This window comes from Nothobranchius furzeri, chromosome 4 (assembly GCF_043380555.1).
Source record: "Nothobranchius furzeri strain GRZ-AD chromosome 4, NfurGRZ-RIMD1, whole genome shotgun sequence".
Taxonomy (NCBI): Eukaryota; Metazoa; Chordata; class Actinopteri; order Cyprinodontiformes; family Nothobranchiidae; genus Nothobranchius; species Nothobranchius furzeri.
In genome coordinates this window covers 55,880,897-55,896,879 of record NC_091744.1, presented here as the reverse complement: position 1 = coordinate 55,896,879, position 15,983 = coordinate 55,880,897, and the positions used below count along the sequence as shown (strand labels likewise).

At 43.5% G+C, this 15,983-nt stretch overlaps 1 protein-coding gene across 2 annotated transcripts in view; it reads right to left on the bottom strand.

Moving 5' to 3' along the window:
- LOC107395305 (uncharacterized oxidoreductase YjmC) overlaps positions 1 to 15,983 on the bottom strand; it is a 52,226-nt gene that overhangs the window by 13,473 nt on the left and 22,770 nt on the right. The window contains exons 2-3 of one of the 2 annotated variants that reach the window (XM_054732843.2): positions 8,558 to 8,706; positions 1,533 to 1,721 (exon numbers count right to left, since the gene is read on the bottom strand). In XM_054732843.2, the coding sequence (XP_054588818.1) occupies positions 1,533 to 1,721; positions 8,558 to 8,706 (338 nt within the window). The remainder of the gene's footprint in view (positions 1 to 1,532; positions 1,722 to 8,557; positions 8,707 to 15,983) is intronic. The other variant, XM_070550285.1, reaches the window with a different exon arrangement.

Here is a 15,983-nt window from a genome sequence, read left to right as displayed (position 1 = left end):
TGCTGTGGTGCCATTTTGTGGAGTATTTTAACTTGCCATACATCAATACAACCCTTAAATTCTAAATTTTAATAATATAAATGTAAAATTTTCATAGCGACTAAATATTTACTAAAAAATGCAATGATCCATACAGACATAGAAAATCTTTTTGTTTTTGCACATATTTTTCATTGTACAGAAATGTCACACCTTTATCCCTCAAAATTGTCAATGAAAAAAAGAGTTGCACACAATCCTTTCAAACAACAAGAAATTTGGTTGAAGTGCTTCCATAAAGTAGTTTCTGAGATACACTCATTTATATAAACTAACAAAAACAAAAACATTTATAATCATAATCAGCAGCAGTCTAATATAATAATGTTGAATTTTTGTCTCTAATTTTGTAGTAGTATATAGTTTTCCTTGTCTCTCACTAATAATAATAACAATAATAAAGAATATTGCATGAATGTATACGTGAGGAAACAGAAACTGAAAAACATCACCCGGCGCTGTAATGGCATCAACCGCTTCAAGGAGGGAGGGTGTACCGTTTGGCGGGTCTGCGAGTCATCAAAACGTTCGCAGTGGTGTGTGTGTGTGTCGGGAGTTTGTAGTGGGTGTGTGATGTGTGTAGGATGTGTTTGTCTTTATTATTGCAAAAAAGTACAAGAAAACGTCGAAAGACTGGGACTACAAAGAACTACAACTTGCAGGAAAATGACGTCAAAGCAGGCGATTGGGTGAGTGATAATCATGTGACAGTTCACGTTGACAACGTGATGACATTTATTCTAGCGTGTGAAGCCCTGTGAGCTGCAGATCAGAACGACGCAGCATCTGTCTCTGAATGAAAACACTTTTCTTATTTGCACATTTTGGTTGTTTTTTGCAAACTCATGAGCAGAAATACGCAGCGCTCTGGGCACGTCCTAGAAGCGGCACGTCGCACTGCTAAAGATAGAATCGGGTTATGTTTTTGCCTTGAGCCACTTCTGGGACGTGACAATTCCCACGGTTAACATGGGACTAGACAGGAAATCACACGGTTTCAGTATAAAACCACCAAGTAATTTTCAAAATAAAAGTCTGTGCTAGCGATGCAACTTCATATCTATGTAGATTACGTCAATACAAGTGGCTTAACGGCTTATTTACTACCTGCATCGTTCCAGAGGTGCAGCGGCGTGTTTTCATTGCATTCATCCTGGCAGTGGAGAGGAACAGCATCATATATTACATCCAAGAGCAATAACAAACGTGATTTCCTTCTTTCTGGTTTAATGGCGGCATATACTCGAGGGGTTTTGTGATCTCGCGAGTTAAGTGGGGAGGTTGGCGAAAGTCTCGAGGGATTTTGTGATCTTGTGAGTCGAACGAGGAACACAGCTGAGAAGCCTTTTTGTGGCTGAGACTCTCCCAGTGTGCACTGGAGTGCGGTGATTGTCTCAAGTAAACCTTTCCGCTGCCGTTCCGCGCTGCTGATGCTTTCAGTGGGCAGTAGGGGTAACATGTTCATCATTGCTCAGAGAAGATTCGAGGCTTACCATGTGCCACCACCCAGCCAATGCCAGCCTCTCTGGCTTTCCTTATGGCCAGGTTCATGCAGAAGTTTGCCACCACCGGGCCCAGTAAGTTATTTCCATTCACCAGGGCTGTGGCTGCATTTTCTTTGTCCACCACAGGCTCACCATTGACTGCACAGATTCCTGCCTGGATGTCCTTCACATACATGTCTGCAACCAAAGTAACAGGACAGAGATAACAACAACCAATTGTACTGTTGGAAAAGGCTGTGCAACCAAAATGCATCCATCAGGGTCATGCTGTGTAATGCTGTTGGAAAACCCCGGTGTGAGTAATGTGGAGCTGAGACCAGACACTCTAAGTAGGTGTTAGCGGAAAAGGGCTGTGTGTGTGTATGTGTGTGTGCGTGCGTGTGTGTGTGTGTGTGTGTGTGTGTGTGTGTGTGTGTGTGTGTGTGTGTGTGTGTGTGTGTGTGTGTGTTTCAGAGAGGATGCTTTCATTTCAAATTGACAAAGTTATACTCCAAATCTATTGAGCCTGCCTTTTAATTTTATTTCTCAGTGAAGTTTTGATTAAAATACGTTTGTATGTATTTGTTAATTATATTATAGTGATGATAATAATAATAATACCGTAAATCCTCTAATATTAGCCTGTATTTAATTAACTGCTGGGTATCATATTTTGGCCGGTGTCGGAGTCGGCGGAGGTGAATAATGGCCGGTTTTTTATTGTGGCCGGGTGGAATGTGGTAACAAGCAAGTACCACAGGGGGGCAGTTGTGTCATCCGTCTCACTTTTGATTTGACAGTGATAGACCACGAGGGTAACTTTAACTGTGCGGAGACAAAGAGGAGGCGAAAATTTGATATCAAGTTCAAAGAGAACGTGCTGATTATGCTGCAGAACACTCTGGGGAGCAGTAGCAGGGGTTGTATGAACTAGTCACTAGTCGACTTCACCGCTCTATAGTGACTTTTTATGCCTGTCATCGATTAGTCGCTGTCACGTGATAATGACCGGCAAGATGCAGTCCACGGAAAAGACAGCAGCCTGCTGTCAGCAGGTGACAAGCTCCTGCGCGTTGAGAGGCGACGCGCTGTGCCAGAGCGTCGATACTGACACCCGCTGTGAAATGGACATTTAACCAAATTGTGACGTTTACCCTCTTGCAATTTAACCTTCCCCTCACCCCCATCTTAACCTTAACCAGCTTGTGCATGCAAAGCTCTGATTGTTAACGCGCTCCAGACATCTGCGTCCTGAGCACGGCCACAGTAACATTATCAAATCAGGTGTCGCCACCTCAAAAACTAATTTAACATGCGATCGTTCATGTCAGCTCGTTTCCTTTTATGTTTTCTGTCTTTTATTCTTTTATGTGTGCCTGATGCGTTTCGCTGCTGTGGATCGGGGCGCATCACCTGTTTTGTCCTCGGTGACGCACCTAACTGATGTGGCCGGCGCGCACTCCGCTGTTTTTGCGGTCGGTAGATCTTTTAGAACTGCAGTTCAAAGGTAACTCATAAGGTGAATATATATGAACCCAGGTAGCAGTTTTTCTTTAGGATTGAGAGGAGATGCAGGAAGATAATAAACAGGCAGGACAGAAAAATAGTCAAATAAAAACAAGTTAGTTTTTGTACCTGGTGGTTGCAACAAACAGACACCATTGAAGGTAATCAGAAGTGAGGAACAGAAAATGAAATAATTATTTTAATGTTTAGAGCAGCAGGAACTCCGAGAGGCTGCAGGCGCATCAGTGAGTTTGCGGCCGCTGCGCAGGGGGAGGGGGAGAGGGCTGAAGCAGAAACTACCGTTGTTAAAAGAAATGTGTTTAACTTTGAAAATGTGGGCGCAATTTTAATTGTCAAAAACTCCAGCGAACCATTAGTTCATTTTGCTCAAATAGAAATTGAGGCCTGTCTCTAATTCTGGTCCTCCTTCCAATAAAGGCCTGGAGCTTGATGAGCTTGAGTCAAATACAGGCCCGGGCCTGTATTAGAGGATTTACGGTAATAATAATAATAATAATAATAATAACAATAATAATAATAATAAGTCCTGCAAAGTTCAATCCCCACCTCCACGTGGTGCAGGATGGGCAACGTAGGCATGACAAGCCAGTCATGTCTCGGCTAAGGGGGCTCTGACAACATTTCACTATGATGAGTCAAACAATCAGAAAACCATACCGCATCGCTCGTCGCGCGGGTCAACAAGGAGCGCGTCAGCAGGGGACCAGGCTGATGGCAAAAAGTGTGCAACTGGAACAAACTCCACCCACCCCCAGGCATCTGTGGACCAGCTACCCGAAGTGATCCTTCAACCAGCCGCCCATGATGTAAAACTTACCACAAATGAAAACGAAAGTAAAAGGAAGAAATGGACAAGGGAGGAGTATAAAAAAGTTATGGAAGAGTACATCACAGCTCAACTAAAACCATGGGGAGAGAGCAACACTAAACAAACCTTTACTCTATGGAGAAATGCAAACCCCACATCAAGACCCAACATGGACCCCAACAAACTGTCCAATGTAAGAAGGGACATCATCAAACAGAAAAGACTTACAGATGCAAAGGTGGAAGCTATTACGCCGGGGACACACCGGCCGCGGAAGCGCCGCGAAGCGCCGCGAAGCGCCGAGAAGCGAATCGCTCACGAAATTCGGCCGCTGGTCGCCGCTCCTCAGTTCAGATCAGACGCGCCCCAGTCAAGGCGCGCCTCGGCTCAGCTGTAGTTTTTCTTTTAAACACTTGGTGTCCTCCATTTCCTCTCTGCCTTTTCTCAGCTCTTTTCCTCTACGTTTGAGTGTTTGTGCGCGCGCGCGTACGTGTGTGTGAAATAATATTATAAATAAATATTTTCCTTGAACGTGGACACACTGTGTGTGTGTGTGTGTGTGTGTGTGTGTGTGTGTGTGTGTGTGTGTGTGTGTGTGTGTGTGTGTGTGTGTGTGTGTGTGTGTGTGTGTGTGTGTGTGTGTGTGTGTGTGTGAACCTATATTTCTGCCAGTTGAATCTCTTGGAACCCGCTCCAATTCTGCAGCTGTATCCCAGCAGTTTCTTCAGAAATGGGTACGTAAATAATCATGTTTTTCGGGGGTCGTACAGCTCCTTGTGTTTCTCAACTTCCATAATTAATTTAAAGTCATACATCTTAACTGCTTGCCTCAGACTTTCTGCCTCTCTGTCCTGTTTGCTCCGTGAAAAGACACCCAAAACCACACACCCCTTCACGCGGTCACACACGCACACAAGTTCGATGTGTGTATGTGTGTGTGTTCGTGTGGTTTTTCTGCAGTGTCTGATTACGAACACATTTGATTGCGTAATTTTATTTTGAAATGCTTTATTTTGTTAACTTTACCAGCCTGCCTCTTATGTCTAGGTTTGACTTCCTGCTAGAATTGACGCGATTCATCCGCGGCTCACGAAAAAAATAGAGCAGACGCCGAAATGATCGCTGTACGGCACGAGCTGGAGCACCGTCGCACGCCAGCGCGAGGCGATTCGCGGCACTTCGGCGGCCCATGTGGTCTATAGAATAGCTTAACAAGGGCGCCGAATGAAGGCGGTCCCATTTTCGCGGCGCTTCCGCGGCCAGTGTGTCCCCGGCGTTAGGAGAAAGGTCAAACATACTGTAGAAGAAAATACAAACACAGTGGAAGACGGCAGACATGAAGAACAGGAAGATAAAATCAGGAATGGAGAAGACCAACCTCAACAGCAAGAAGCTGATGGAGTGACTGAAGAGGGTACCGACAGAACATATGAAGAACACACAGACTTTGAAAAAGTCTGAGACAGCATACTCCAGAAATGGATGGAAGTAAAACTCCAAGGGCTGGAGAATCAAGACAAGCTGCATAAGATATATGGCAACAAAAATATCAAGAACCTCATAAGCCTAGCCAACAGAGCAATACAACACATCAAACAAGACTAATCTAAACCAATGGACCTCACATCAATTAATGAAATATGTTATGCAGCAGCTACAGTAATCACAGACCTGAGTTGTGCCAAGAAAATAAAAAACAAGGAAAAAGAAAACAGCCCAAATGGAAGACAGACATCGAGAAGGACATTCTCAAGAGAAAAGATCTCTCTCTACTCACAGAAATTGAAAAAGGTAACATTACTAATAAAAGAAAAAAGAGGCAAATGAAGAAGAGGTATAAAATCTTGGACACAACTGACACTGTGGAAGCAAAAGAAAAGCTCAAACAACAGATACAGGCCAAGGCACAAAGAATCAGAAGATATGAAAAGAGAAGTTAACACTTCAGACACAACCATGTTTTCAAAGTTGACCCAAAGACGTTCTACAGAGAACTTGGCAAGAAACAGATAGAAATCAAAGAACTACCATCTCTGGAAAAAGTAGAAGAGTTCTGGAGCAATATTTTGGAAAAAGAGAAAAACCACAATGAGACAGCACAATGGATCAAAGAAGAAGCAGAAAGATTGAAGAGCCGACCAGTACAGGAGTGGACAAACATCAACAAGACAGAAGTAATACTGGCACTAAAGAAAGCAAAAAATTGGAAGTCACCTGGAGAAGACAAAGTACATAACTTCTGGCTTAAACATCTTGAAGTGATACATGAAAATCTTGCAAGAGAATACACAGAAATCATTAAAACACCAATAAAGTGCCCAACCTAGCTAACACAGGGTCTAACATATCTGCTACCCAAGAACAATGACACAAAAAACCCTAAGAACTACAGACCAATCACATGCTTACCAACGATGTACAAGATCCTCACAAGTATCATCACAGAGAGAACATACACCTTCCTCGACAACAACAACATGCTACCACCAGAACAAAACGGTTGTAAGAGAGGTAGTTATGGAAGCAAAGACCAACTCCTGATCAACAAGAAGATACTGGAAGACAGCAAGGGGAAGAAGAAAAACCTGAGTACAGCATGGATAGACTACAGGAAAGCCTGCAACAGCGTACCACACTCATGGATCATCAAAGTAATGGAACTTCATAGAATCTCACCAACTCTCATCACCTTCATGAAGGCAAGTGTGGAATCATGGAGGACCACTATGATGCTCACTTATGAGGAAGGATCCATCAAGACAAGAGCAATAAAAGTGAGGTGTGGTATCTTTCAAGGAGACTCACTATCACCTCTCCTTTTCTGTCTATGTCTAGCCCCATTCAGCACCATGCTAAACAGTGAACATAGATATGAGGTTCAAGGTAAGAAGATCAACCACCTTTTTTACATGGATGACCTGAAGACCTATGCCAAAAATGATAACCAACAAGAGGGACTACTTTAAATAGTCAAGCTCTTCAGTGATGACATCTGCATGCAATTTGGACTTGACAAATGTGCAAAGGCTACATTCAAAGGCTACATTCAAAAAGGGAAAACTCACATCAACATCAAACATACAATTGGACCAAGAGACTGTCACAATGGAGCTCAATCAAGAGGAGACATACAAATATCTTGGGGTCAATGAAGGAGATGGAATACAACATGCTACCATGAAAGAAAAAGTCAAAAAAGAGTACTACAGAAGAGTTAGGCTTGTTATCAAGAGTGAACTTAATGCTGCAAATAAGATCAAAGCCATCAACATTTTAGCTGTTCCAACGGTTACAAACAGTTTTAATATCATCAACTGGCAGCTTAAAGAAGTAAAGAAACTAGACACCAAGACCAGAAAATTGCTGACTTCTGAAAGAATGCACCACCCAAAAGCGGATGTTGAAAGAATGTATCTACCAAGACAGACTGGAGGCAGAGGACTTACCCAACTTGAGATGGCTTACAGAACAACAACAATGGCATTGAAAACCTACCTTGAAACAACAGACGATGCCCAACTGATCCTCGTTTGTCAACATGAAGCTCGAAAGAAGCTGTACTCTGTTACAAAAGAAGCTATAAGATATGCACAGGAACTAAACATACCAGATGTGGCAAGAAAAGAGAAAGAAACAGTAACAAGCTTTGCCAACAGGACCAAAAGGGAGGCAAAGAAATGGGCCCAAAAGAGGATGAGAGAAACATGGGAGGAAAAACCAATGCATGGACAATACCCCTTGAGAGTAAAAAAAGCAGACGTAGAACAAGATCATACTCATCAGTGGCTACGCAGTGCAGGACTGAAGGCAGAAACTGAAGGATTGTTGATAGCAGCACAAGACCAGAGCCTGTCAACAAGATCATGAAAGATGGAACAGACCCCATGTGTAGAATGTGTATGGAGCTAGGATTGGGACAATATTCAGCGTAACTTGTACCAAGTTTTGTAACTTCGAACATGTTTCATCACATGTAACTTTGGATTCGTAACTTGTAACTTTGGATTCGTAACTTGTAACTTTAGTTTTCTAACTTGTAATTCTCAATTTGTACTTGTATTTCTTGTTTTGTAACAGGAACGTTGTATTTTGTACATGTATTTTTTATTTTGTAAAATCAAACTTTTATTTTGTACATTTACTACTCATTTTGTAACATCAAACATTCATTCAGAAACATGAAAGTTTCGTTTTGTAACTAGCAGACTTCCAAATTGAAAAAATCAAGGTACAAGTTTGAAATCAAAACTCTCAAAACACACATTTCATTCTACAGGTACAAAACTCAAATCTACAGTTACGGATCTTTTTGTCTAGATTCTAGTGTCAGTGGGAGGAACTTGGGTGGAACCAATGAGAGCACGAGTCTTAGCTACCAATCACGTTTCTCGAATTCCTGTCCAATCATTGGGAGACGAGGGCAGGGTTCTGTCAGAGTCGGGGGGGGGGGGGGGGTGTTACTGCCCTAATGGTTCTAATAAAACTGCCAAAACCTTCATAAATTCTATTGAAAAGAAAACTCAGCTTGTTATTTCTGTTGGCTGTTTTATTATCACTTGTATCAGTGTAGTTAATATAAATAAATGTAGTTAGCCTTATCTCGTTCTACATTGTGAAGGAGTAACATTTAGTGACATTGACTGAAACATTTTTTTAATAATGACAGATGTTGAAAATGCAGAATGAGTGATAAACTGACCCATCCTGTTGAGTCCATGACTGTAGTGACCCCTGCTGTCTGCTTCTACCAGCACCTCAGCCAGGCTGCGAGCGTGATGTGGTCTGGCCCCCACCATCATCGCACACCTCTCAATGAAACCCTGCACCTCCAGATGGCTAATCAGACACCTAAAGGATGGGCATAACAAATGTTTCATCACATCTGCTGGAAATGATTTATGAATAACAACAAAACCAACAACGTATGTAAAAGTGAGCATCATGTTTAAAATTTGAGTAAAGTTTCATTTTTGTTCAGCTTCATTTAGGTCAAAACTTTCTTGTTCAACATAAAATAAGTTGGTTAGGCAGAATGGGTGTGTTTTCTCTGATCTTGGAGCAGATGGTGTTTTTAAAGAGCAAGTAACCCCCAAATCAACTTTTTGTTTCTGATAAACTATATAAATGCGTGTCTAATCGTGCTGCAGACACATGCAGTCAATGGTTTGGCACTTTAGTGCATTTTATTTAAAATTTAAATGTTCTGCCTAAAACTGTCAGTGTTGTGCCGTTGTCAGGTAAAAACTCTGCACTGCATTTGAATTTAAATCTGCCATCGCTATTGGCTAAGGGATGGCAGATTTAGAACGTTAGCTGGTACCATATGATGTCACAATGTCGTTGTGAGCCTGTGTGTGTGTATTTGTTAGCAGCTCCGTCCTCTCTGTCTGCTAGGCAACAGCATTTGTTGCATTGTTCAAACAGGAAGTGGGAGTGGAGTAATACTCTGGTAGGGGGTGACGCTTTTTAACCAGTCTTCTTCTTCTGTCTTTTCCCTGCAAGTCTCCACAGACAATCACCAGTCTCCATTATTTCCTGTCTTCTGCATCATCTACCCTCATAAGAAGGGGCTTAGAGCCGATTCTTGATTTAGTACACATGTTCTGCACCACTCTATTATACTTCTCTGTCTATCATGCAACACCACAGCTTCTCTCTCGGTAGGCCTACCCTGTCATAGTATGGCATGAAACCATATTGCTGCTCACAAATGCTTACAACTGACCTTAGCCTAGCATCCTCCATTTCTCAGACATCTTCTGATTTATCAAGATCTTACTGAACAACCTGAACATAAACCGTACTGCCACCTCTCCTAGAACAGGGGTACTCAAATACAAGTTTGAAAGGACCACACAAAGAAAAAATCAATGAGACAAAGGTCCATTTATTATCTTTTGTAAATCAACATGCCTTAATAAAAATAGCTTGAACGAAACATGCCTGCTTCAATCAAAGCAGTAACAAATTGCAATGCAATTAACATTTAGTAATTTATTTGTAATGGTTTCACTCCTGGGTTGGTTTAGTTGGCATTATGGGGTGCCAGTCAGGTCTCCCTCCTGACTTATAGGATTATTGTGAGTCAGTGTTAAGAAATTTGCTTTGTACCCAGTTTTTCCTCCATCACACAAGGACATATACTTAAAATTAATTAGTATACACCCTTCATTTCTGTAAAAAGTGAAGGCAACCAACAGAATATGAAATTCAGCAGTCCATGAAGACAAATCAGCAGTCTTGACTTTGATTTTGTTGTAGCTCCATTTTAATTTCCTTTTTTATCTTCTTATAACTGCTTTGCAAGTCTCGGCCTAGGAGGGAGCCTTGGCTCTCTGATGTCACACGGGCTTGTAGGCGGGCGTGTAGATCCTCTGAGAGAAAGTGGAAAAAGGATGGCCTACAGGTCTCGCGTGAGTTGTTCAGAGCATCTCTGGTTGCTTATCAGGATGCAGTGAGGGCCGCCAGAATGGCCTATTTTGCAGACATCATTGAGACAAACTCCAATAATCCTAAGATTCTCTTCAAAATGCTAAACTCAGTTATGGTGTATCAGGAGCCTAGCACCATGTCTCCTACAGCTGCTGGAAACTCTGAAGCTTTTCACAAATTCTTTGTTGATAAAGTGTCGGGCATTAGAGCAGTCATTTCTGGTAACTCTGTTGACCCTGTTCCAGTTCCTCCATTACCACCCACCCTGAGCTCCCTCAATACAGTTTCATACTCTGAGCTGAGTAAGCTAGTTGCGAGGCAGAAGCCATCTGGCTCTCCACTTGATATTCTACCGCCTCGTCTCTGGAAGGCTGCCTTTCCGTGCCTTGGCCCTTCACTTGGTCAGATTATCAATGGGAGCCTCAGCACAGGTGTGGTCCCAGCTGCTTTGAAAGCAGCAGTTATTCGGCCGACCCTGAAGAAACCTGGTGCTGATGTCTCTGTGATCGAAAATTACAGGCCTATCTCTACCCTGCCCTTTACATCTAAACTGCTTGAGAAAGTCGTTTATCAGCAGCTGGTCTCACATTTAGCTGAGTCTGATCTGTTTGAGGTTTTCCAATCAGGGTTCAGGTCTGGCCATAGCACAGAGTCTGCTCTACTGAGGGTCCTAAATGACATCTATCTATCACTAGATCAGGGAACATCTGTGCTGCTTCTGTTATTAGACCTGACAGCAGCCTTCGACACAGTTGACCACGTGATTCTACTCGATCGCTTGGAACGATGGGTTGGGATCAAAGGGTCAGCTCTGGACTGGTTTAGATCGTATCTCCAAAACAGGACATTCTGTGTTAAACTGGGTGATGTTTTTTCTTCTTGGGAGGGGCTCCGGTGGGGGGTCCCGCAGGGATCGATCCTTGGTCCACTTTTGTTTGCCATTTATCTGCTACCTCTGGGGTCAATCTTTGGTAAACATGGCCTATCATTCCATCTGTATGCTGACGATTGCCAGATTTACTCTCCATTGTGTCAGGAGAAAGGTCACTCTATTCAGTCCTTTGTCTCCTGTGTTAATGAGGTGAAGTCTTGGCTAATGTCCAACTATCTACATCTGAATGAGGGAAAGACAGAGCTCATTGTTTTTCACCCCAACAGCAGGAATGTGGATCGTTATGCTGATCTTGGCCCTCTTTCTCCATACTCAAAACCAGTTGTTACCAGTTTGGGGGTGAAACTTGATGTAGGACTTAAATTTGATGCTCACATCAATTCTGTGATCCGGTCCAGTTTCTTTCACCTGAGACGCCTTGCTAAAATCAAGCATATGCTGTCGAGAGCCCACCTGGAGCGGGTACTGCATGCCTTTGTAATTTCTCGGCTTGACTACTGCAGCTCTCTCTACGCAGGGTTGTGTCAGTCAACACTGTGTCGCCTACAGGTTGTGCAGAACAGCGCTGCCAGGTTCCTGACTGGGACCAGGAAACGGGACCACATCAGTCCAGTTCTGGCCTCCCTGCACTGGCTTCCGATTTCCTATCGCTCACAATTCAAAATACTCGTCTTTGTTTATCATTTCTTCCAGGGTGGTGCTCCCCCCTATCTGGCCACACTCCTGAACAGACATTCCCCATCACGCGCTCTGCGCTCCTCTGACCAAGGCCTGCTCGCCGTCCCTCGGTCTAGGTGTCGTACCCGTGGGGACCGGGCTTTCTCAGTCCTAGCACCGTTACTCTGGAACCAGTTGCCACCCTCAGTTAGGCTGTCCCCTTCTCTGCCAGTCTTTAAGAATCACCTAAAAACACACCTCCTCCGCTTGGCGTTTCCAGAACATGTTTGATTATGGCCCTCTATTATGTTGAATCCATTCCACAGTTTTCATTGGTACACTCAATCCATCCACTCAATCCAATTGTGTTTCACACATTTGTATTTTACCGGAATGTTTCATCTATCTTGTTATTTCCATTTTGTATTTTGTAATTTGTATTTTGTAATTTGAATTTCTTTTATTGTTGATTTATTCAGTATAATTACTTACAACTGTACCATGTTCAGCGCTTTGGGCTTCCTGACAGGGTTGCGGAAGGCGCTTTATAAATAAAGCTTTGATTGATTGATTGATTGATTGATTATTTCCTTTGTAGTTTAGACAGCCATGGATAAGGAGCTATGACACAAAACAAATATGTTTACATTAAGCACCCAATCAATTCAAACATAAAAAAGAATCCTGTACAAGAAATAATCTGTAACAGAAATCACTCACTTGACAGTGGTGTGAATGACTCTTCGAACAGGACACAGGACACAATTCAGAAAACTCTAAAGAAAGCAAAGATTTGTTTTCCCTTAGTTTTAGGTCTCAAGGACTTAACACATGCACGCCAAAGTATTTTGGTTGGCTCAGAGGACTTACATTCTCCTCTGGGATGAGAGCTGAATTGCACGCCGTCACAGGGAGACGTTCCACATACTGACACGTTGCTCCAGCACTTCCGCTTCCGGTCGGTAACAAGATGGCGCCTGTGCTTGGCTTGGCTTGGTCAGCGGCCACTTTTTCAAACTTTTCTTCACTAACCTCCTCTTTTCCACCTTGCTCCTGTCTGTGATCCTCTTCAGTAGTGTCCCTGCTACCATCTCCTATGATCACCAGACTCTTTTGTCCTTCTGTGAGTTCACGATCGCCCAAGATGCACCGAGGACATACCTCCCTGTTTGTTTATCTGAGTGGCGCACTGGCCCGGAGCCAAACGACGATTCCAACCAGGGCACCTCCAGTGATGTTTACCCGGTCCCGGGAAAACATCGGAGGAAAAGAGGTAAACGAGCAGGAATTCAGGTGAGAATAAGACTTCTCTTAAAGCTTGGTTTATCTAGTAAACATCGGCGTGATCTTCTAGCTTCTTGTCCTTTGTTTGGCGACTTGAGTGCCACTTCCGCATTCCCGCCAGGCCGCGTTGCAGCGCGGTTCATCCGTCCAAGTTTTTTAAGGTCGGTTTATCCTCATTCTTCAGTGGCTTCTCCTCCTGTTCCCTCCATAAGTGGTTTTTAGAAACACCGTGGATCTAACCCTGCTAATTTACGTCCACTATCTCCAGCTGTTTCTGTAGTTTCTGTTTCCTCCACCTCACTCAGCATGACCCTATTAAATACCCGCTCTGTTAACAATAAGTCCTTCCTGCTCAATCAATCAATCAATCAAAGCTTTATTTATAAAGCGCCTTCCGCAACCCTGTCAGAAAGCCCAAAGCGCTGAACATGGTACAGTTGTAAGTAATTATACTGAATAAATCAACAATAAAAGAAATTCAAATGACAAAATACAAATTACAAAATACAAAATGGAAATAACAAGATAGATGAAACATTCCGGTAAAATACAAATGTGTGAAACACAATTGGATTGAGTGGATGGATTGAGTGTACCAATGAAAACTGTGGATTGGATTCAACATAATAGAGGGCCATAATCAAACATGTTCTGGAAACGCCAAGCGGAGGAGGTGTGTTTTTAGGTGATTCTTAAAGACTGGCAGAGAAGGGGACAGCCTAACTGAGGGTGGCAACTGGTTCCAGAGTAACGGTGCTAGGACTGAGAAAGCCCGGTCCCCACGGGTACGACACCTAGACCGAGGGACAGCAAGCAGGCCTTGGTCAGAGGAGCGCAGAGCGCGTGATGGGGAATGTCTGTTCAGGAGTGTGGCCAGATAGGGGGGAGCACCACCCTGGAAGAAATGATAAACAAAGACGAGTATTTTGAATTGTGAGCGATAGGAAATCGGAAGCCAGTGCAGGGAGGCCAGAACTGGACTGATGTTGTCCCGTTTCCTGGTCCCAGTCAGGAACCTGGCAGCGCTGTTCTGCACAACCTGTAGGCGACGCAGTGTTGACTGACACAACCCTGCGTAGAGAGAGCTGCAGTAGTCAAGCCGAGAAATTACAAAGGCATGCAGTACCCGCTCCAGGTGGGCTCTCGACAGCATATGCTTGATTTTAGCAAGGCGTCTCAGGTGAAAGAAACTGGACCGGATCACAGAATTGATGTGAGCATCAAATTTAAGTCCTACATCAAGTTTCACCCCCAAACTGGTAACAACTTGCTCAGGGACAACTTGCTCAATGATTTAATTCTCTCTAAAAACCTGGATTTTCTGTTTCTGACTGAAGTTTGGCAGCAAACATCTGATTATTCTGGTCTGATTGAAATCTGCCCAAGTGGTTATTCTTTTCTTAGCCAGCCCCGGGGTTCTGGTCATGGTGGAGGCCTAGCTGTAGTTTTCAGAGACCATCTTACATGTAACTCTACAACCTCTGGTCACTTTGCTTCCTTTGAACTGCAGCTGATTAAAGTCGGGCGTAAGGACCCGTGCTACTGTGCTGTGGTCTATCGTCCACCTGGTCCAAACGGTTCTTTCCTTCAGGAGTTTAGTGATTTTCTATCCTCCACTGTGAAGCTGTCCAGACTGGTGATTGTTGGTGACTTTAACATCCACGTTGATGATCCCTCTGACCACTTTGCCATGAATTTCTCCTGCCTTATGGACTCCTTCAGCTTTACCCAGCATGTTTCTGGCCCCACACACACCAGGGGGCACACTCTAGACCGTGTTTTTACCCTGAGCCTAAATGCTGACAGTGTTTGTCCTGAGGACGTTTATATTTCAGATCACTATCGCATTTTCTTTAACTTGTCAGTTTCTGCATCCCCACCTCCTGCTCGCCGTATGGTTAGTTCTCGTTTTCTTAATGAGAGCACAGCTAGCAATTTTTCTGCTGCTTTTGATCCACCCTGTTCTTCTGATAATGACCCAGATTCCTTAACTTCTCAGTTCAACGAGCACTGCCTCTCCATTCTGGACAATATCTGTCCTGTCAGAACCAGATCAGTTCCTGCAGTGAACCCTACTCCCAGGTTTAATGACAGCCTTTTCACCCTAAGGCGCCAATGCAGAAAAATTGAGCACTTGTGGAAGAGAACCCATCTTCACGTACATCTGCTGCACCTAAAGGATCTTCTGATATCCTTTAACTCTGCAGTCAGAGACACTAGGGTTTCCTATTTCTCCAATCTGGTGTCCCAGAGCAAAGGGAACCCCAAGGTGCTGTTTAACACCATCAGCAGCATTGTCTCTCCTGCCTCTCCTACAGCCTTCATCCACTCTGTTGCAGACTTGTGAGAACTTTCTGTCTTTCTTTGTGGACAAAGTCAATAAGGTTAGATCTTGCATCTCTCCGTCAGCCTTATTGCCGCTTCTCCCGACTCCAGCCAGGCCCATCATCCTAGATAGCTTTGCTCCTGTTTCTTTGCCTGAGTTAACCAAACTAGTTAACTCTATGAAGACCTCTATATGCCCCCTCGACATCTTACACTCATCTTTGTTTAAAAGTGCTTTTCAGTCCATCAGCCCCAGCGTGCTCTCCATTATTAATGCTTTTCTGGCTTCTGGTCAGGTCCCTGCTTACATAAGAATGCTGTAATCCACCTGCTTCTTAAAAAAACGAGTCTTGATGCCTCTCTCCATAGCAGCTTCAGACCCATCTCTAAACTTCCGTTCATCTCCAAGATCTTGGAAAAGGTTGCGGCTAAACAACTCACAGCTGCTCTTGATGAACATAACATCTATGATTGCTTCCAGTCAGGTTTTCGTAGAGCTCATTCTACTGAAACAGCTCTTCTTAGGGTCTCTAAT